A 22,855-nucleotide genomic window follows, 5' to 3' on the forward strand; every position below is an offset into this window, starting at 1 on the left:
TGTCAGATCAGCAGTCTTCCCCATGATTGTGTAGCTTAGTGAACCAGACTGAGAGCCCATTTTGAAGGCTCAGAAAACCTTTGCAAGTCTTTTGAGTTGATTAGCTGATTGGCATGTCACCATATTCTAATTTGTTGAGATAGTGAATTGGTGGGTTTTGTTAAATGTGAGCCAAATCATCACAATTAAAAGAACCAAAGACTTAAACTACTTCAGCCTGTGTGCATTGAATTTAATACACAAGTTTCACAATTTGAGTTGAATTACTGAAATAAAATTAACTTTTCTATGACATTCTAATTTATTGAGATGCACCTGTATATTGCGATTATAATTTTTTAGTAACATAATAATTACATATGTTCCCAAATATTGAATCCATATTCAGAAAGGCACGGAAACAAATAACGCGTTCTATGGCGCCACTAAAGGGACAGAGTTAGCCACTTGCTATCGATGGCATGTTACATTACAGTACATCAAATTTCACTTACCTTAAAAAAGAGTAAGGAGAGATAGGATGATGGCGAATAATTTGCAGATCTAAAGCACCACTGACAAACATCTAATCTCATTAAATGTGTGGTAAGTGCATGTGATCGAGAATCTCAAAAGTGAAAGCAAAAAGCGAGTGCACAATCAAAAAGATTTCAGTGCCCCATATATACGGTATTCAAATTTGGGCACATCCCTTTTATAAATAATACAGTACAATGTTACAGTAACAGTTTTACCACTAGCATCATTTTATACAATGATGATGCATTTTGATCAGAAGTTGGCACTATACAAGTAAAAAAAATATAACAGTATACAGTACAAGTAGTGTTACATCTTGTCAAAATGTCAAAACTATAATCATCATAGTATGATATACATAGTATAGTTTCTGTAATGCTTATAAATAATATGTGAGGTGTTTCATATGTAGAGAGTCTCTGAACAGCTTTGTGACAAAATAATTTGAAGCGACCTCTGTCACCTTTCATATTTTAAATATCTTTGCTGTAGCTAAATTACTACAAAGACATAGACACATACTAAACATACTTGAATGTGTAATTTAATAAAATGAGACAGAAGTACCTCATTTTTAGGTAATCGCTTCTTTAGTAAGTCTTTAGCGGTACTTTGCAGACCCACATGCGCTGATGGTGGCCCACAGGGTAGTCAAATTGAGATAATCTACAGCGGAAGCTCGGTGAAGTCCAAATTTAACGCAGAGAGTGGGTTATCATCATCATGATAAATATAATTATCTGCTCCAGCAGCAACCAGCTCTCTGTCTTTCTCTTCCATTTCTGAGATGCGTCATATGGCTAGGTCAAATCCATACAAGTGCCAGGAAGCGAAAGAAAGCAAATTAGGAAAATGAGAAAAGCGAAAATGAGAGCGAGAAATGACATAAAGCATTGAGTCATTCTAGCAGTCAAATCCTGTAACTAATTTTAAGGGAGGGCTCAATCTTGCCCTTTGTCCTTCCAGAAGTTTTAAACACTACACTGCGGGTGCCGTCTCAAAAAGTTTGACAAAGCCTCTAAATACTAAGAACTTGATACTGTTTCTCAAATCTTCACCAGCAAAAGTGTGTCTGTACACCCTTCCCCTGCTTTTCCCAGTCGCCAAACAGCCACACTATCACTTCTGCTGTAATGGCTCTGACTAACAGAGCAGTATTTCATTATGAACCCAAGACGCATCTCAGTGCTGCCTGCTTTTGGTGGAAAAATGGAACTGCACTTTTTTCTACCGTAGAAAATCGAGGCATTAATTGCAGCAGCCGATATTGTCATAAATGGTAATGTCTTTTCACTAATGCATTGTCTGCATTACCAGAGAAATTACACTCATTCATTTGCAAAAACACATACAGTGAGAGTAGAATTAAAGATCCTCATGAATGAAGTGAATGAATGAAATTTCCCCAAGGTCATATATGACCCACAAAATGCAATTTAGGCTGACGGAATATTGTGATCCATTAAATGTCATGTATTCAAATTATCTTTCTACGCTTATTACACAACTGACCATCTGCAATTTAAACCTATTTTTGGTTTGTACTTGTGCTGCTGACGGAGAGAGCGAGGATTACTTTAGAGGCCCTCCAGATCTTCCCGAGAGATAGCCAAAAAGCAATCAATGATCTTATTTTTGACTCAAGGTCAACAACTATGACTGATCTTGAGCCAAATTAATTTAGAGTTTGCAAGATATTAATTCATTTTTAAATGTGTGCAAGATCATATTGACTTTAGTATTATAACAAATGTATTAAATAATACATATTTTAATGTGCTTTCATTATTTGTGATGCTGGACCACAAAACATAAGGGTCAGTTTTTTTGTAATTAAGATTAATACATTACGTGAAAGCTGAATAAATAAGCTTTCCATTGATTTGTGGTTTGTTAGGATATGACAATCTTTGGCCCAGGTACAATTTGAAAATCTGAAATCTGAAAACAATATTAAGAAAATCGCCTTTAATGTTGTCCAAATGAAGTTCTTAGCAATGCTTATTACCAATGAAAAATTAGGTTTTGATACATTTACGGTAGGAAATTTACAAAATATTTCCATGGAACATGATCTTTACTTAATCTCCTAATGATTTTTCAGCATAAAAGAAAAATTATCATTTTGACCCATAGAATTTGGCTATTGCTACAAATATACTGTACTTGTGCTACTTAAGACTGGTTTTGTGGTCACATTTCATTCATAAAAAGCTGAAAGGCATAAATATTGAATTATAAAAAATATATATGCAAATATATAAATGAAACTAGTCATTTGTCTTGTTTCCTCAGAAGTTTTAGTATTTTATTCAGTATTTCCTACTGCATGCTGCACAATAGAGAGGAAATCTTTCATTTTGTGTCACATATTTTATATATTGGTTCCACAGGATAATGCAGGCTTTCCTCAGCATGTTGGATGCCTCGTCTACTGAATTTTATTCATAAAAGCTTTTCGAAAGAGGCCTTCTTTGTGCTGCCTGCTCCTTGGCTGATAGTAAAAGACAGACACAGATTATGTCAAATCCAAGATTAAATTTCACTGTCAGTTATAGCAGTCTCTTCTTAGTCCAGGCCTTGGTTTAATCTGTGTGTGGAAAACTGGCTTGAAAAGCATTTCCCTTTTTGAGCATCAACTTCAAATAGGAATTCGTCTCACACTTCTGGTTATATTCAAAATATTATTTTATACAATTTACAATTTTAAATTAGAATTCGAATGTTGTACTTTTAGCCAAAAATATGATTTAAATCAGTGATCAATTTAGAAACAGAAATATTTAAGTACTTTAAACTCATAAGGAAAAGAGTAGTAACTTTTCATTGCTAGTATCTTCTGTTCTTTGCACTTACACTTTCACTTGCTGAATAACATCCAGTTTGTGCTCTGAAATGACTGCTAAGTTGTTAATGAGTTAGTCAGTGACGCAGTTGTGAAATTATGACCGAGCCTTTCTCATATGTTAATAATTCAGTCTCTCACTGTCCATGTTAAAATGTAATGCATGTTAGAAAGGATGTGACAGGTATGAATGTGACATAGGAAAGGTGATAAATAATTATCAAAAAAGCTTTTTCATAACAGCATTCATGAAATACAGCACTGTATATAGGGTAATATCAGGTAAATTGGGCCATTTAAGGTTTGAGTGCCATATCTCCTTAAAAGTTAACAGTCAATGACTGCAAAGAATTTCAAACTGTTGCCATAACAGTTCTTGACATTTAGCAAAACATTTTATTAGACTGAGGTTGCTACGGGGTGAGGGCCACTGCCTCATTTGGAGACCGTGACAGAAAAAAGCAAGGTGAGTGGCCTGACATATCCAATCTTACTTTTCAATAATAAGGATGATAAATCAATAAAAAACAAATGCACATTTAGAAATAATGATTCATAACCCATGTCTTGATGGCCTCTGTGAGATAAAATGCTGATTTTGCTAAATATTCTAGATTTTTATATACAAAAAAGCCCAATTTACCTAAATGTGTTAAGATAAAATGAGCCAGTAATTTCAGTTAAAATGGGCCACCTTAGGCAGAAATTCTAGTGGTTCCTCTTATTAAAAATGATTTATATTATTAATATATTGTAGTATTGCATTTGTGACATACCTTTTTTACATTTTACCTTCTAAATGTGTTTTTATGTGATGTGTGCTCGACTATGTTTGTATGTGCATGTTAGTGAGGCGTGTGTGTGTGTGTGTGTGTGTGTGTGTGTGTGTGTGTGTGTGTGTGTGTGCATAGTTGTGCACACATGAGCTCACACTCACTAAAAAGACAATGGGTGAAAGAGACCAGCGCCGGCGTTTCGCCCACGCACTGCGCGTAGGGCACCAAGTGCCTGGGAGGGCACAAAAAAAATCTGGGTCGTGAAAAATCATCGCAACAGGCTACTAGTATAAATAGCCAATAAAATATGTCTAAAGCATGTTGATATACAAAAGCAAGTTCAGGTATAAAACAATGTTAATTTCAACATTAAACTAATATAAAAGTGTTTATATTTACCGCCTGTGTTTTATCCTATTGGTAATTATTGTAAAATAAACGCTAAAACTAGGGGTGGGCATAGATTAATTTTTTTAATCTAGATTAAATCTTGGAATTAATCTAGATTAAAATGGCTAATTTGAATTCTGATGAAGGCATTCAGAATATGTGTGCTACCCAAATAATGGCTAAAAGTAAGTCTTCGAGAACGGGCCAGGTGGTGCATTAGACCAGGCGCTCATCTCCTGTTTCCAAAATGCATCACAAACTGCTTGACAATTGCATTTACAACATAATTACCTATACAAACTTGTGTAACCAAGTACTTCTGCGCAAAAGGCTGCACGACGTGCGCGTTGCCGTTAAATACACAGACGCGCACGGGCGTGGATTTCTGCGTGCATAGTCTTCCATTAAACTGCATTGCTTTTAGAAGCGTCAATTCAGTTGTTGCATATAGTTTAATGTCTTTATTTCGGGATTATCAAAGTAAATTATAACTCACATGCCCCAGTAAAAAGGGTCTAGCAACGCACCTGCCCTGAAGCGGCTTCATAGCTGCATCCATGTTTGCATGTCTCATTTGATGTGGTAATTTCACAGAAGTTGAAGACTCGTTCTCGCCCCCTACAGTGCAATTCGACTAGGTATACGTCATCCGCGCTAAAATATCAAGGTGAAAGTCATCATATCTTGCGTAGTTTAGACCCAGCTCCCAACCCAACTTTGAGAATAGATTAACGGCGATATTTTTTTATCGCCCGATAAGAGTCTCACGTTAACGCAGCACGTTAACGCCGATAACGGCCCACCACTAGCTAAAACGCTTGTGTTTTCTGAGTCAGTGTCTAGAAAGGATGAAGTTGCCGATCGCCATTTCCTCTTTGGACGCGCCTTTAGAGAAAAATTAATCTTTACAGACTACATAATGAAATAGTTTTTTTGATTTGTTCTATTTAGTTAAGTAATAATTTAAAGCTTTCTATAAATACATGTATCTTGTCTGTGAGTTATGTTTTTGCGGAGTTTTGCTGAGAAGAACTCCTGTTGAGATGACATGAGGGGATCATGTTTGTTTTCAACGTTTCAAGCACCGTTTGCAACATTTTGAGTTGATATTGTGAGTGCACACAAATAAAAGTAGACCCTTTACACTTCCGAATAATGTATTACTCGTACCTTTATGAGCAAAAATGACGGAATATTTTAAATTGTTTCCACTGCAAAAATGCAAGTGATTGCGCTGGCGCCTCCATGTCCTGCAAAGCGGCTCTCCGTACAGACGATTGCATTTGTGCCTAATATCGCACATTTATATTATTTTAACGTTGAAATGAACATTGTTTTATACTTTAACTCTTTTAGGCCTAGATCTATATTTATTTTAGGCAAGTAGTGATTATCTAAGAAGGCAAAATTGATCAAACACAATATGATCAACTCATTCTCAGCCGCTGGCCGCTTGGTCGTTACTTTAAAAATCAAAAACTTATATTTAACGAACAAAAAATGCCCCAAACGTTTTTTCTAAATTAACTTAAACTAAACTAAATATAATCACTTTGCGTTACATACAAAACTGGACTATTTTAATAGCTGAAACATAGTGCATGGCTCTTATGTGAGACAGCAATGCTCACCATAAATAATACTAATAATTGTAATTATTATTTTAATTTGTAGACTAAATAAATGGGTGCACTTAAGACAGTAAACTGTTCATAATGAATGCTTTATTTGTAAATAACCTTTTACAGCTTTGGAAATGTGTTATACGATTCATTCTTAACACGTTGACGAATTTTGGCCATTTTATTATAAGCTTTTCACCCAGAGTTAGATGCATGCTTCACTGTTAATGTTATTATTAAACAAGGCCTCTTATTACATTGATTGCATTCAGTTTGAGAGCAAAGGAATGACAACATAACCTGTAAATTGTTTGTTTTGTATTGCTTTTTACCTTTTCCTCTCCAAACTCTATCGTTTTTTACAAAATTCAGGCGATTTTATATTTTGAAAAATAAGGCAAAGCCGTTTGAACTGCGCTCTTCAATTATTATTTTAGTTTAGTGCGTTAAAGTCATAGACTGTAAAAAAATATGGACTTAGTGTCCGTGACGTCATCCGTAGGTAACCTAAGGGAACCTAACTAAGAAATTCTGAATGGTTGTTATTCCTTTGGTGGTGGTGGGTGATTGGTTTGGCACCACCAAGCATTTTTGCTTAGGGCACCCAAATGGCTAGCGCTGGCCCTGAAAGAGACATTTTGATATAGAAGTAATAAGTTTTACAGTAAAGTAGCCTAATGTTAAACTATTTATTACAGACAGCATGAAAAACAGAAAGGATCAGAAAGGAAAGAAGAGGGTCAGAAAGGAACATTAAGGAGATTGAAAGGATGTCTGCTAGGGATGGGGCAAAAAATACAATCGGTGGGTAGAGGAGAAAATGAGAGGAGCATTGTTGAGGGAGACAGTTGAGAGAGGCCTAAAAGCAAATGTACGTTTTCTCTACGCCATGAAATTGATGTTCTAATGTAATATAAATGCAATGTTACACTGCTACATCATGAAATGTGGGGCACCTAATGTTTGAAAACCTGTTGGGCCTGAACAATTATATTTTATTACATCAATTCAACACAAAAAATATTAAAAACAGTCCTTATTAGTCATAAGAACACAGTTAAATGTCATACATGGGTTTTTTGTTAGCGTCGCAAGCGATTAACCAAAAAGTGGCCCAATTTACCTGATATCACCCTAATGCAGAGGTCTCAAACTGAATTCCTGGAGGGCCGCAGCTCTGCAGAGTTTAGCTCCAACCAGGTCCAACTCACACCTGCTTGGAAGTTTGTAGTAATCATGAAGACCTTGATTTGCTGGATCAGGTGCGTTTGATTAGGGTTGGAGCTAAACTGTGCAGAGCTGTGACCCTCCAGGAATTGAGTTTGAGACCTCTGTTCTAATGCAAGATCTTGTGAGCGCACAAGATGTCTCCACTTATTCCATCCGTACATTTAATGAAGTTGATTGCTGTAATTGTGTGTCTGGAGGAGTGTCGTCTTGTGTGCTTGTGAAAGAGTGAGGGAGAAGCTGATCTGCTCTGTCATGAGACGGTCTGTAATAAGGTCTGGTACGAGGAACAGATAGACATTATTTGAGAGACAGAACTGGAACTAAATGAGTGTAATGATGACAAGCCAAGTGCTTCAGCTGAGCAAGAGTGACGTGAAACTAATGGAGGAGGAGAAACGAAAGGACAGAGGTGGAACAGAGAGAACGATGGAAGGGCTGAGCGTGACGGAAAGACATAAATCATGGTTGCAAAGTAAAGAGAGAGTATTATGAAGGGGAAAGGAACAGGAAAGAATGTGATAGAGAAAGAGAGAGAGATGAACAACATAGATGGAGAGAGGAGGGGAATAATTTGCTGATGGATAGATTCTCAGCACATCCATTACACTGTTGCCTGTTTCTCAGACGTCACATATTTTCTCCAAGGACTCCTCGTGCACTTTTCCATCATGAAAGGCAATTACAAAACACCCTGGTGGAAAAAGAGGCTGATTTTCCACAGTGTTAACCTCCTTTTTTCTTGTCACCGCCGTTACCAATTGCCTAACAGCTGTAATGTACCGTACATACAGTAAGAGACACTGTGATTTTGGATTTTGTTGTATTTATTATTCTGAAAAAGTATATGATTCATTTTGAAATTATTGTTGCTCATACAGTTACATAAAATTAGATGTCAGTTTTACCAGTAGTATCAGATACAGAATTATAATGTTAATAGATAAACAGAAAAGTTTAAGCTCAGTTTAAGTTTTAAAGAAATTAATGCTTTTATTCAGCAAAGGTACATTAAATTTAGTTCAAAATCAAATGTGATAACAACAACTTAAAATTAACTTATACTTCAACATTACAAAAAGTAATAATGCAATGTTTCAACTTATGTTGAAGTAATGGTGCGTACACACCAAACACAAAGCGAATATTTCTATCGCTCATCACTGGCATGATTAAAAAAAAAATTAATTCTGATCTAACTGGACATGTGAAACCGGATATGTCAATTAGCTCTTTGCTGATTGTCTTGTGCGACAACGCGTCTACGTTAGTTTTTTTTTTAGGCGAATATCGCATTTTCGTGACAATCGCGAATATTGCGGATTCGCGTTGCCCAGCGCGAATTCGCGATTGTCACGAAATGCGACGTTATGTAGCCCTGCCCTATTTTAGTGCTGCATTTGTTACCTTCTGTCTTCCGGTTGTATTTCTACAGTGATCTCACGGATTTATGAATGTACCGCTCTTCTACAGACATTTGTCAAGACATTTGCTTAAAACGTTACAATGCTCATAATAACTTTCGCTAACTCTACAATACATAAATCCACTTTACCAGCAGAAAGGACAATATTCTAAAGATGGTGATGTGCTTGTTTCTCTGGAGAATAAGGTCAAAAGATGGTTTGCACTTACGTCACGATTTGGTCAGATACGCGGATGCGCAGCCATATTTGGGATAATCGGATGTAAACAACAGCAGGGATTGCAAGGTTAAAGTACTACTGAATACAATGTTCGGCTAATTTATGCTGTAACCATAGAAAAAACATGTGGAAGCTGCTAAATCATATAGAGAAGGACTTGGTAAGCAGGAAGGGGCGCAATATTTTCACAAAGTTAATAAGTGGTAAAGATACGTACAAGCAGTATTAAGATATTAGCCTTATATTTCACCTACCTGACCAGAAAAGATAAGAACAAACATGAATGTTGTCAAGATCCTTGCCCTGGAAATCCTGGTTCAGTTTGACCAACCACAAACGTTGTTCCTCAGACAGTTTTTTTTTTTTTTTTTTGCACTCTTCTGCTTGATTTGTTAACTTTTCAGTCTATAGTACTCCAAATGTTTTTCCCAGTCAGACTGATTAGTACAGCCCAAAACATTGACAATAATTGACCATTTTTAGCCGCAACAATCAGCTAAATATGTGAGTTTTATTCAGTTCAGTGGCATTGTTTACGTTCAGTCCCGCCAATTTGGCTGATTGATATAGTAAAAACACTATTCGCGTCTTTGCATTCACTTTGTATGTAATGTACAAATAATTAATTTCGTTTTTGCTGTGCACTCAGTCATTGTACTTGACTTAAAATTATGTTTAGTGAAGTTAGTTTTGTTAACTTTAGTTTAGTTGAGATGGATATTAAATTATCTAACATTTTTCACAGAGGTGGGACCAAATCATTGTTTTGCAAGTCACAAGTCAGTCTCGAGTCTTTGCATTCAAGTCTCGAGTCAAGTCCTGAGTCAAGTCAGACAAGTCCCAAGTCAAGACGGTCAAGTCCAAGTCGAGTTGCAAGTCCTAAACAAGTCATTAGTGCTGTTTGCCCAAATTAGTGTCTCTGTATTAATTACTACAGTAAATGTAAAGTCAATAATAGTCTATAGTAGGTATAATTATAAAAGATAGGCTATAATAATTTGTGGTGTTTCTTTAAGGAATTATTCATTGTTTGTGAACAAATATAGGTAGCTAATTGAATTAATAATTTGTTTTAAATCCACTGTTTCATTTGTTAAGGATTCAGTGATTTTAATTAATCAGTTCAGTCAGATATTTAATAACTTGCTAATACGTAATACAGACGTTAATTTATCGTGAATTAATCCATTTCTTGAAAGACACGAAAGTGAGTGGCTGGTAAACAGGAAGAATAGAGTGAACTTTATATGTAGGCTATATATTTCACGTGTTTGATGTGAAAAAAAAATCTAATTATGTTTGAAAGGTTTAGCCAATTATTAGGCTACTGCTGTTTCAATATACATCACCGTTTCTTCTTATTATTATAAGTGGTTTATAGTGTTGATTATGTGTAATTTAAATGTCTAAAACATTAAATATACTAAACATTATGTGGGTAAAAACAATACAATCGCTAACTTACTGAATCCTTCTCTTGGCTTAGTGCCGAAAGCTGCGCTAATCATACCAGTATGAAGCTTATGTTCAGTAACCAGCCTATATTGATCAGAACTCTGTTTTATTTTTAGAAGGTAGGCCATAAAGACTTGCCGAGTCACAGGGTTCAAGTCCAAGTCAAGTCTCGAGTCATTGCTGTCAAAGTCTAAGTCGAGTCACAAGTCTTCTTTGATTATGTTAAATCAAATTTTGGGACTCGAGTCCACAACTCTGATTTTTCATCATTATAACTAATTACAACAGCATTTGTTTTTACAGTGCACTGTTTTCCCAAATATATTAAGCAACACAACTGTTTCAAATTTGATTAAAAAGACATTCTTTTAATTTTTTATATTCAACATGAAATTCTGAAAACAATTAGTTTGCAGTACATTTCATTTCAATTCATAATTCATCCTGTTCCTGGCATGCAGGAACAAACACACTCTTTATGAGTCTGTTAAAGTAATGATTTCACAGAGTTTGCTTCACTGTGCCTGATTCACTCAGACACAAATTACAAAAGTGCTACAATATTGTTGTATAATATCTTCATTTGATTTAATTTGTTGAACAAATAGTTTGTTTAAACAAAGCTGACAACTCCATTATGGCTAAACAACATCAATCACCAAAAAATTAAACAAGTCTTTTTTTTTTTTTTAACTCCATCCTTTTTAGATATCATTATAACTCCCTTTCCAAAAACAGCTGCTCCCAGTAATTGTGTAACTGCTTCACCATGTCATGGCCCTCACAAAACTGCACTAAACCTTCCCACAGAGTCTGATGCATATAAATATGAACCACAACCAAGCCTTGAATCTCACTTTTCACACTGTTCAGGTGAGCCATTACTGCCTTCTTTGCTAAAGAAATGTCCGTCCCAAACAGGTCGATATTAAAGCGTAGAGACCCTTCGTTAAACGGAATAGGATAGGGAGGTGTGTGGAAGCTCATGAACAGGGGTTTCCCACCAGAACCATCTACAAACCACGTCAGGTTGCGCCTTTCCAAGATATGAAGGTTACTCTCCATGAGTTTCAAGGGCTGCCAGTCCTGGATGATAGCACCCCCTGGAAGCTGAAGTCTGGAAGACAAGTCTGAGTCCAAGAGAAGGGCCTTAAGAGCATCCGAGTCCTTTATTGCTACTAAAGGACGGCTGCTGTTGGACTCATCTGACACAACCAGTTTTTCTTTTAGACCTGAGACAAAGCTATCAAAACCTTCAGAATCCCCCCGTAGAGAGATAACGGCCTGGTTTAATAAAGACAGAAAGAGAAAACAGAGATAAATATTATTGTTAGCGTTAGTGGTATTACTGTTACTATTGGTAGTATGGATCAAAGGGTAGTGAGAGGGAGTCGGGGGAAAAAAGAAAAAAACTTTAATGGAGTGCATCTACCAACCCCAAAAAAGTGAAAAATAACCCAATAACTGTTTTGGTAAGCATTTTTCTGCAAGCATGTGCAAAAATGAGCACGTAAGATTTCATTCCCCTCGTGATGTAGCAAGGGCATCTTATTATAGCCACAACGGTGTACAGTATTAACGCCAAGTTTTAGGAAACCATGCTAACTGTTCTGTTCTGTTGGCTGCACAAACGAGCACACAACACAGTCCCAGCCTCAGAGGAGACAGGAGAGCAGTGGATTTATTGATTTATTAACTGTATATTACGCTGCTGCCACAAAGATATATTGTATAAACATGCAATTTCTTTCCCAGCTCTTTACCTTCACAGACAGTGTGTGTATTTGACAGTTTAAGCGCAATATGACATGAAAGAGAACTTAGTTTAGTACTTTCATGCTGTGTGACAGCCACTTTCTGTGCAAGTGCTTTGGATGTGTGCACTCAGAAAACCGTATATTGATTTAAACTAAAATGGTTTAAAATGCATGATTTCAGTGTGACAGACATGATAATCAAAACCAAACAGATGTTTTTTGGCAAAGTATCTGAGGTATGAGATGTAACAGCCCTATCCTGGAAAAGGGGGCAGGGAGCAGCAGCTCATTTGCATTTAAAGAGCATGCACGAAAACATCGTATTTTTGCTTCCACTTAAAATGGGAAGCATTTTTAAAATTATATATTAAATGATCTGTGGGGTATTTTGAGTTAAACTTGACAGGCACATTCTGGAGACACCTGAGACTTACATTTCATATTGTAAAAAGGGGCATAATAGGTCTCCTTTGAAACAACTATCAAAAATAACAATATGAAAAAAATACTAAATACAAGTTACACAGTATTTTGCTTAGCAAACATTTTAAATATTCTTTTAAATCTAAACTTACTTTTGCAGCTGATTTAGAACATATTAAAAGAAAATATATGGTAAAAGTTTGACCGCTACAACATTCCATTTTGTATTTAATGCTTTTCAAAAAGATTCTGTTTGCATATAAATTAGGTATTATGATCTAACAAACAAATTATTTATTTAGGCTAGTGTTCATAAATATATCTTATAAATATACTATTGTTTATTAATGTTTGTTCATGATACATTAAATTAAGTTAGTTTATAGAACTCACTTTTCGAGTTTTAACTTACCCGTCTAGCCAGAAGTGTAAACTTGCTTAGTTTTTCAGGCCCTGGGTCATCTCCTCTGGTGAGGCGCTTGGTCTTCACATTAGGGTAGACCTTCTTTATGTAGTCATCAGTAAATTTCTGGATCACTCCAGCCAGACCACAACCCCTTTCATTTGGACACACTCTCAATCCTTCAACTACTACTGTTTCACCTCCATCAACCAGCAGGCCTGACTCCAGAGCCACCTAAAGGCACACATGAATAATTACTGCAAAGGCTGAAATAACTGGGGAAAAAAGTAAAATATCAGTATGTTTATGATTGCGATAATAAATTAGAATATGAAAACAAATACCAGTTTGCGACATCAAACATACTGTTTTTGTACTGAAAGCTGTAGGAGTAACTGACTCAAAACATTACTTTGTGTATGAAATCATGAGGAATCAGTTTTTCTTCATCTTTGAGATTAAAACTATTAGTATACTACTTATAAAGTATGGTAAGTTAAGAATAAGAATAAAAGTGGTCTGCTTTTCTTGATATTCAATATGCTAATCACAAAAGCCAATGTGCAAAAGTCCCCCTAATAACTTAATGGTGCTTTAGGGCAGCCAGTAGAGGTTCACTAATATCTAACAGTATAAAGTCAAACCAAAAACTATTCAGACACCAGACAAAATTTTAGCTATTTTTTTACTAGTCGGTGCAGGATAGTACAGTTCATTTATATAAGTGAGGATAGCAAAATAAAGTAAACTGTGACCCCAAAATTATTCATACAGTGGACTACCAGTAAAATTTGGGACCAAAAAATTGATTTGACACTTTGGCCTGACCACGTTTTGTTACATAGCTTTTTATCAAAGTTATCTGACATTATCAAGATGAATTTGTTCTGACACAGTTTAACTCTTGAGTTCTTGTCGTATTTCAATACCATTTTCTAAACTACAGCGAATAAACTGTGATAATGGTAGAAATTCTGAAGATGTCTGAACAAACTAATTAATTTATGATTACCAAGATGAATTTGTTCTGGCACAGTTTAACTCTAAAGTCTTGTCTTATTTGATGACCATTTTCTCAACTAAAGCAAATAAATTGTGATGCTATGAAAAATGTTTAAAGTGTCTGAATACATTTTGGTTTGACTGTATATTACAAAATAATACTATTGAAATAGTAACAAACAATTACAAAAGTGCTGCTTGCCTTATTTGACCACCCTGTGAGACTGTGAGTATATGAAGAACAAAACAGTCCAGTGGTATTAATGTCAGATACTGCATTCAAGTATATGGGTCATGAGTCAATCAATTCTGTGCAAAGCAGAGATGGCTCGCATTGATGTGGTTCATTTCAGCCACAAGATAAAATGTTGTCTTTCTGAGAACTGCAAGCATGGCATTTCTCAATAGACACATCATAACTTATTTTCTTATCATAAGATAGCTTGTTAATTCTAAAACATGTTGATGTTAAATGTTAATGTAATATCAAATGTTTTATCTTGATAAAATGCAGGTTTAGATGACCAAATAAACAAGCTCTGGCAATATAAACAGTTTTTACAATTTCTTGGACATCCTATTTTGAGTTCATAATATAATATATGTTATAATAAAATGTGTGTCTACTTGCTAAAATCAAGATAGCACTGAAAAATAGATGCAACATAATCTTGCAATTTAACAAGGACAATTATTTCCTCTGCTTGTGGCTGAGGTTAAAACTAAAATCAGAAAACACATAAGGTTTATTAAACCTTTTTTCCTCTAGTATCTCTTACCAGCTTCCTATCTCTCCTTGCTATAATAACCACTCGTCCTGGCTCAGTCATCCAGGAGTGATAGCGATGTGGAAGGTAGTCATTGCCACCATATATGTTTTGTGATATGGCCATCACGTCATCGTAATCCTCTGGTCTGGCCAGAAAGAAGGTCAGTCCATCACTTTCACCCACACAGTGTGAATGCATTGTTACTTCCGCACAGGTTGACTGTGAATTGTAAAACACAATTTTTTAGTGAGGGTTCCCACTCTAAGCCAAATGTAAAATTCCCTGACTTTCACTGACTAAAAAGATGAATTTACATTACCTATAATGAACGTATCCATCCATTTGCAAGCTTTATTTACTTGTTCACAGACATTTTTAATACAAACACATATACACACTTTTTTTTTTTTTTGCTTTACCTGTTAAATGCACTTTGATATTTTTCTCTACAGAAATTAATTTATGGTTTTTATGCTTTCAGGGGTTAAATGCTCTGAAGGATTTTCTGTTTGTCATCAAGTTCATCATTCAGTCTTTCTATTTCTTCACATTTAGTTTTTGCTTTTTATCGTTTTTGTATTTTGTAGCCAAAGATCTTGAAATGTACATTTTCTTGGCATGTTTGCCTTAGTTAATAGGAACTGGTGACTGGATTTGACTTACAGTGCCTTGCAGAAGTATTCATACCCCTTAATTTTTTTCACATTTTGTTTTGTAGCATGTTAAACTGCTTTAAATTAGTTTTTCCCCACATCAATTTACACTCCATACACCATAATAATGACAAAGCAAAAACAACATTTGCAAATTTTACAAATTTATTAAAAATAAACACTGAAATAAGTACATTGCATAAGTATTCATACCCTTAACTCAGTACATAGTTGAAGCACCTTTACAGCCTCAAGTCTTTTTGGGTATGATGTGACAAGCTTTGCACATCTGCATTTGGCAATTATCTGCCATTCTTTGCCTCACCTTTTCACCTCTCAAGCTCTGCCAGCTGGCAGACATTTTCTAGGGTCCTAGTTGTTCCAATCATCTTCCATTATGGATAATGGAGGCTACTTGCTTCTGTGAACCTTCAATGCAGATTTTTTTTTTCTGAACTCTTCCCTAGATCATTGCCTTAACGCAAGTCTGTCACTGAGCTCTACAGGCAGTTGTCTTGACCTCAGGACTTGGTTTTTGCCCTGATATTTTCAGCTGTTAGACCTTTTCTGAGAGGTGTGTGCCTTTCTAAATCATACTCATTCAAATGAATTTGCCACAGTTTAACTCCACTCGAAGTGTAGTAACATCTAGAAGCAATATGAATGCTCCTGAGCTAAATTTCGAGTGTCCCAGAAAAGGGTATGAATACTTATGCAACGGGATCTTTTCAGTTTTTTATTTTTAATAAATTTGCACAAATGTTAAAAACCTATTTTTTGCTTTGCCATTATGGAGTAGGGAGTGTAGACTGATGTGGGAAAAATTAATTTAAAGCAGCTTAACATAAGGCAGCAGCAACATAACAAAATGTGAAAAAAATGAAGGGGTATGAATAATTTTGCAAGGCACTGTAAGTGGTTGCCAGTTGATGAGAAGGTAGGGAATAAAATGGCACTGAAATATAGCCTAACCATAACAATAGCAAAACGCATAAAACAACACAATAAAACAAAAATGTGGCATAAAAAAATTACATTTTGAAAATGGAAACTAAAATTTTAAGTAACAAACAAAAAGAATAAAAATATATAAAATTCCCTGAATTTCAATGTCTGGAATAGACCTTTTAAAATTCCATGATATTCCAGAATCCATGACCCTGTGGAAACCCTGTCTAATTCTAGTAACAAATAAAAACAAATTCAAACAGCATTATATTATATTTAAACAATGTAAGATACAAAATATTATAGCCTAGTAAAAATAAAAAATAAACTATTTTAACTTAATTATTTTATTAATGATTGCAAACAAAAGCAGATGTAGTGTTACTGTGGATAGCATTATCAACAAAAACGTATATATAATATCTTTGAGTGTGTGTGTATATATATATATATATATATATATATATATATATATATATATATATATATATACACACACATATATATAATTCTAGACTGGATAACAGTCTACACAAAAGAAACAAAGTGATCATGTGGCTATATGGCTATGATCATGTGGTCTGATCACATTGACAGGACTGCTAAAAATGCAACTACAGACATCTTACTTTACACACCGTACAACACAAAATAAGCAAAACATGAGTAAAATACGTTTACAAGCGACACTGTCCTCAAATATGACATTTCTTCAGTATTGTGGTGTATGATAGGAAATGTGTGTCGGTTTGCAGGACTTACCGCGTGACGTACGTACTGTATCGACAGGCGTGTTATTTTGACGTTGTGTTGCAGACAACCACATTCAGGATGTGAAAAGTTTCCACTCGGACGAACGTGGACTTTACTCTTGCAGACTTGGAGAACTGTTTTTAAAATGTCCAGCCTTTTTACAGCCTGGATTTTTTTCTGTTGATTAGCTAACAAGTAGGCTAAGTAAAGCATCTTCAATTTTATATCAATAATTATCTAAACATAACGGGCAAAGTTCGATATAGTGGGCACAGAGACCTCTGAGACGTTTCGAGAACATAAAAAAATGTATAAATGATAAACACTTGAACCTTCTTGAAATACGACGTGAAGCCATTTCCAAAGAGATTTCCTTTCCAAAAAGAGAATCGCAACCCCACCAAGCGGTTAGAAGGCGACATTGCATGTTTTGTCTAATAGGCCTCAAGGCAGAAAACGTCTAAAAGAGTTCATGCTCAGAGAATAAAATGTTATGGAAACCTACAGCCGCAAGCAGGAAGTAAAAAAACAGAATAAGAGCACTAGATAACGGATGTGCATTTCCTTGTCCCGTGCAATAAATATCACTGTGTATAACAACGGTTAGAACAGATTTACAAAAAGAAAAAGAATAGACTATTTTGTTTAGTGTTCTTTCTTTGTCTCTTTCTCTTACCAATTTGGATAATGAGCTATTTAAATAAAATATAGTCTAAATAGTAAAAGGATTAAGTCAAAACTTCATGCACTTTTAGATAAGCATGATTTCATATGGAGATGCATATGAGACAAATATTTCAAAACAATAATAAATGAATGAGTTCATAAAACTAACTTGCAGCATATAGAAATTCTTCAAAATTATTTGAGATTTAGCCTTGAAAGACTTGACTCGTGACAAAAGAGTTTATTCAGTGTTAGAAACATTTATATTAAACTGAAAACAAAACATTAATTAATTTCTTTTAATATTAATTCATTCTTTTCTTATATAATGCATTGCACTCTACTTTAAGCTCTATTACATGTTACATATATCACAAATGTGATGAGCTTCCTTTCAATCACACTGGAAAGACGGGAAACTCTGATGAAACTGATGAAATGTACTCATTCTGTTGCATCTGGCCTCAAGGGGCTGCCCTCCACATTTCTTAGTGGTAAGGGACTCTGTCCTAACAGGTGATAAACATGTCCTTGTTCAGTCATGGTACCTTGTGTCCATGATTTGGGTTGGCCTTGGTAAGACTTCCACAGCCGGCCATAGAAAAGGTCTTTTTTGATCTTGGCGTAAAGTTTTGAGGGGTCAAAGCCATTTGGAGAACTTTGAGAGGCTGGTGCATCAACTGATTCTTCAGCAAATGTCTAAAATGAGAGATTTACATTTATATTGTAATTACTGTATTAGAATATACAATATACACTGTATAGAAATTAGCTAATTAACTAAATAATCATAACAATGAAAATAAAAAGTATATATTTGTAATATTTTTAGAATGGTTTTATTATTGTTATTAAATACTGAAATGATCATAATGTTGCTATAAACAAGGGTCGTGAGAACTGGCAGTCAAACTTTAACCACAACCACGCACGTTCTTTAGAAAATAACAGGAAACTGATACCTTAAATGCAATCACATACTATAATAAAGTGCATTTGAGATTGAAAGGAAATGGCAGTGCAGTTAAAAATTTGCTGTGCTGTAGTTCTCACACTTTTACACTGTTTTTGCCATTTCAGCTGTAACTGGTGTTGATGGATTTTGTGAATTGTCACATTTAGCAATTATAGAATGGTATCCAATATGAGCCCTTCAGTGTTTGCTTGTTTAGAATTACTATTTAGAAGAATAGTTAATTATTAACCTCACTCGTCTTAATTACAGAAACTCAATTAAATTATGCATTAGAGTTTTTTGAAATGTATCATTTATTTACATTTCTTCTTTATAGCTGTAAAGTCTTACCTCAGTCGGTGAGTCAGTCAAGTATGTTCGTATTTCAAAGGACTTCCTCCTGCAAAGTCAAATTACCCATGATTTTTCTTTCAGATTGTTTTGTGAACAAGTTTTAAAGTGTCTAACATTAAGTCTTTTGTTTTGGTCTTAAATGTATTGTGTAAATATTTACCTTCTACAGTTCGTTTTTCTGCATAAGTAGAATAGGATGGTCAGGATAAAAAGAGAAAGAATAGTTCCAATGATCAGTGCACCAAAACGTCCAATTAATCCCAGATTTCTTTCTGATTCCAAATATGTAAAACCTATAACAAAAAAAAAAAAAAAATCATAAAAAGGAATTCCCAAAGGAATGCCAAGGTGTGTATAGGATTACATGTGAAAACTTTACCTTTTATCATAGATGTGTTGATACTGACATCTGTCTTACTGATATCAATACACTGCTCAAGTTTACCCGAAGGAAATGTTATGAACGCACAACAGATTAGCACGCTCTCATTTGATGCCACTTTAATGAGAAGGGATGATGATGAATGAGGATACTTTCTGTTCTGGATATTCACTTTCGTCTTATATTCTTGCGGTATGTGCATTCCATAAGTTGGGTGATACGTGCCCAGTTTGGTGCGATTCGGGCCTCTTAGCATTTCCCAGTTAATTTGTGTCATATTTTCATTCCCTGAGAGGACACAGGTGATGTTCTGGCCATCTCCATCTCGACTGTGACTGATAGATACACCACTGTTTGAATTGCCTGTTAAGGAACACAAATGAAAACATGCATAGAAATATTACATAGATCACAGAGACATATGTGGACAAATATGTGTCCACATATGTTTCTTGTTTTCAGAAAAAAAACAAGTCAAAATTAAGTGCATTTTTTCTTGAAACAAGCAAAATAATCTGCCAGTGGGGTAAGAAAAATAATCTTGTTTTCTGTTTGAAATAAGATTTTTTTTCCTTACCCCATTGGCAGATTATTTTGCTTCTTCTAAGCAAAAACTCACTTAATTGACTTGTTTTTTTCTGAAAACAAGAAAATAATTTTTACTTGTCTAGAAAATCCTTCTTGATTTAGGAATATTTTGGATTTTTGGCTGGAAACAAGACAAAAAAAATCTAAGTAAGAAAAGCATTTTTTTGCAGTGCAGTAATGAAGTATTTTTTCTTTACTCAAGTAAATTTAAAAAAGTATCTGTACTTCACTACATTCCAAAGCATAATGTTGTACTTTTTACTGCACTACATTTTATAAATAAAAGTTGTTGTTGTTGTTTTACCTTTAATGCTTAAGAACATTAAAAAGGTTGTACTTTCTTGTACTCAAGTAAATCTTTGATACTTTTACTTGAGTAAAAGTAAGAAAGTACTAGAGTTATAATGTAAAATTTGTAAATACGAAACGTAGTGCAGTAAAAAGTACAATATTATGCTTTGGAATGTTGTGAAGTAAAGTTTTCTGAAGAAAAACACTCTGATAAAGTACAGACACTTGAAAAGTAGTTTTAAAGCAGAGTAAAAATACTTCACTACTGTCCGCCTCTATTCCTAAAAATATTGAATTATGAATGCTCAGTGAAAAGTTTGTTTAATGTTTTTACTGATGAAAAATACAGTAAATCTTTGATTATAAATTTGTTATTTACTGAAAAGAATAATGCATTGATGTCTTTAAACATCTGAAGCCATTATGGAACCTTTTGTTTTATATTTAGTCTCAGAAGTGGTTGGCGCAATTTATATACTGCCCTCAAAAAAACTTTAGAGAGAGCCGCTAATGACGCATGTCGAAACTACAATGAGCTTTGTTTAGAAGCAAAAAATGAAACTCGCTGTGCAATTAAAAAATGGTTAAGATACAATTTTCATGCTAGTACATTTCACAAACAGTTACAAAGAAACAGCAAGTAATTGAACTGGAACTGAATTAGAAAAGCTGAAAATAAAAAGTATTTTCTTGTAAGATATAAACTAATAATATACTCTAATCTTACACATTTTATTTACAATTTAGAACAAATTTGTTTTGTACAGTGTGTTTAAATTGATTAATCTTTAGGAAGAAAAATCAGTGCAAAATTAATTGTCAAATCAGAATAAGTAATCACTGTGAATTCTAAAAATGAATCACTGAATAAAAATGAAATACCCTACAAAAGCAACACATTAATGAAAAGGTATAGCACTATGTTAAGTAATAAGATAATCAAGTGATTGATAATTTTTTTTATGCAAGATGTTATTAGTGAAATTGCAGTTAGTCAGACAGCAGTAAGCAGTCCATGTGAAGGCGTTGGCTTATGCTTGCATGAGCATTTGAGTGCTATCACTTTCTAAAAACATTTTGATACATGATGTCTTCATTTACCATAGAATCATTTTTGTCATTCAATGGCTTTAACTGTTCTTTTTTCCAACTGTATAAAAAATTCAGCATCGCCTGCTTGAATTAATAACCACAGGCTTTTTGGTTGCCTATGCACTTGTTTTAAATGCCTAAATATGATGCCTAAATGTTCTTCAGTTATTTTACATAATACACTTACCGGATTCCAAGAAGGCAAGGATGAGAACAGCGCAAAGAAAGTTGCTGCTCATGGCTGTCGAGCTAAACCAACATAGGCTTTCTCTTCCGCCTGTTTCCTGCTTTGTCTGTTTTTTTGTTTTTTGTTTTTTTTTATCGTGTTATTGTACTGACTTCACACTAGACCTCTCTACCTGTCAGTCTTCAATCAGCTTATCTGAATGAGCCATTTTCTCTTTTTTTTTCTTTTACTTTTATTGCCAACTCAGTTAGCTCTTTGATGTCTCTAAGAAGGAAATGATGCTTGAACGTGGGAGTTTCCACTGAGCATGTCTTTTTACTCAGAAACGGCTGTCACATCAAGTTTAAGAGCATAAGGCTAGTATGTATTATTTGATGTTTAAAAATAAATATGCAGAACCACATTAAAAATAAAAAAACACACACTATCAAGAAATAAACATTAAATGTGGTAACTTTAGATGTCTTGAGGAAATGGAATAATTTAACGGAAACTGCAAGGGCTGGCGAAATCAATGGAAACATCCAACAAATGTATTCATGGAAAATGCCTTGCCTTTTATTCTGAGAGGAGCTTTAATTCATAATGTAGTGATGGCTTACTTAAACTGTAAGTGATATATTGCTGAGCCCGGAGGTTTAAACGATTTTACTACAAGGTGACAACTGAGATGACCAGACATGCACATAAATATAAGCTAGTGCTGTGTTGACATTCTAGAGCAGCACTTGCCAACCTTATTTTGTCTTACGCTCCCTATAGCCCCATGCTAGTGTAACGGAGGCCAGCTAGTAGGAGCTGTGCGGGTAAACCTCACTCCAAGATTTTAAAGAGACTCACTAGCGACCGACGCTAGAGGTTGCAGCCTTTAGCCTCCTTGTTAGTGCGTCCGCCTCCCGTGCCGGAGACCCGCTCAGAGCGGGTGCGGTAGGACCCGGGTGTGAGGGGTTACATTGGTGCCGTGACCCGGATGGGAGTGAGGTTTAGGGGGGTGAGTGTAACGGAGGCCAGCTAGTAGGAGCTGTGCGGGTAAACCTCACTCCCCGATCTCAAGAGACGCACTAGCGACCGACGCTAGAGGTTGCAGCCTTTAGCCTCCTTGTTAGTGCGTCCGCCTCCCGTGCCGGAGACCCGCTCGGAGCAGGTGCGGT

The 22,855-nt window shown here is 35.1% G+C and overlaps 2 protein-coding genes across 2 annotated transcripts; both read right to left on the reverse strand.

The window, feature by feature from the left end:
• Positions 1 to 10,820: 10,820 nt before the first annotated feature.
• On the reverse strand, positions 10,821 to 17,536 carry nat16l (N-acetyltransferase 16, like). The gene is made up of 4 exons (XM_073837179.1): positions 17,199 to 17,536; positions 14,845 to 15,054; positions 13,073 to 13,297; positions 10,821 to 11,764 (listed from the first exon to the last, which is right to left on the reverse strand). Exons 1-4 carry the CDS (start codon positions 17,400 to 17,402, stop codon positions 11,195 to 11,197), a joined length of 1,209 nt encoding a protein of 402 aa, XP_073693280.1. The 5' UTR covers positions 17,403 to 17,536; the 3' UTR covers positions 10,821 to 11,194.
• Positions 17,537 to 18,095: 559 nt separating this feature from the next.
• On the reverse strand, positions 18,096 to 21,936 carry LOC141332507 (uncharacterized). The gene is made up of 5 exons (XM_073837642.1): positions 21,705 to 21,936; positions 19,544 to 19,909; positions 19,325 to 19,457; positions 19,162 to 19,210; positions 18,096 to 18,554 (listed from the first exon to the last, which is right to left on the reverse strand). The coding sequence occupies exons 1-5, from the start codon at positions 21,754 to 21,756 to the stop codon at positions 18,300 to 18,302; spliced, it is 855 nt and encodes a 284-aa protein (XP_073693743.1). The 5' UTR covers positions 21,757 to 21,936; the 3' UTR covers positions 18,096 to 18,299.
• Positions 21,937 to 22,855: the final 919 nt, after the last annotated feature.

Source organism: Garra rufa, chromosome 3 (genome assembly GCF_049309525.1).
Source record: "Garra rufa chromosome 3, GarRuf1.0, whole genome shotgun sequence".
In the NCBI taxonomy this organism is placed as follows: domain Eukaryota; kingdom Metazoa; phylum Chordata; class Actinopteri; order Cypriniformes; family Cyprinidae; genus Garra; species Garra rufa.

Coding starts and splice junctions, on each gene's coding strand:
- nat16l (XM_073837179.1), bottom strand. CDS start 17,402: ATGCTTTACTTAGCCTACTTGTTAGCTAATCAACAGAAAAAAATCCAG. Junction 15,055..17,198: donor TACAGTACGTACGTCACGCG/GTAAGTCCTGCA, acceptor TACAATTCACAG/TCAACCTGTGCGGAAGTAAC. Junction 11,765..13,072: donor TTACACTTCTGGCTAGACGG/GTAAGTTAAAAC, acceptor TTATTAAACCAG/GCCGTTATCTCTCTACGGGG.
- LOC141332507 (XM_073837642.1), bottom strand. CDS start 21,756: ATGAGCAGCAACTTTCTTTGCGCTGTTCTCATCCTTGCCTTCTTGGAA. Junction 19,910..21,704: donor CCTTGCCTTCTTGGAATCCG/GTAAGTGTATTA, acceptor GTTCCTTAACAG/GCAATTCAAACAGTGGTGTA. Junction 19,211..19,324: donor AGAAAAACGAACTGTAGAAG/GTAAATATTTAC, acceptor TTGACTTTGCAG/GAGGAAGTCCTTTGAAATAC.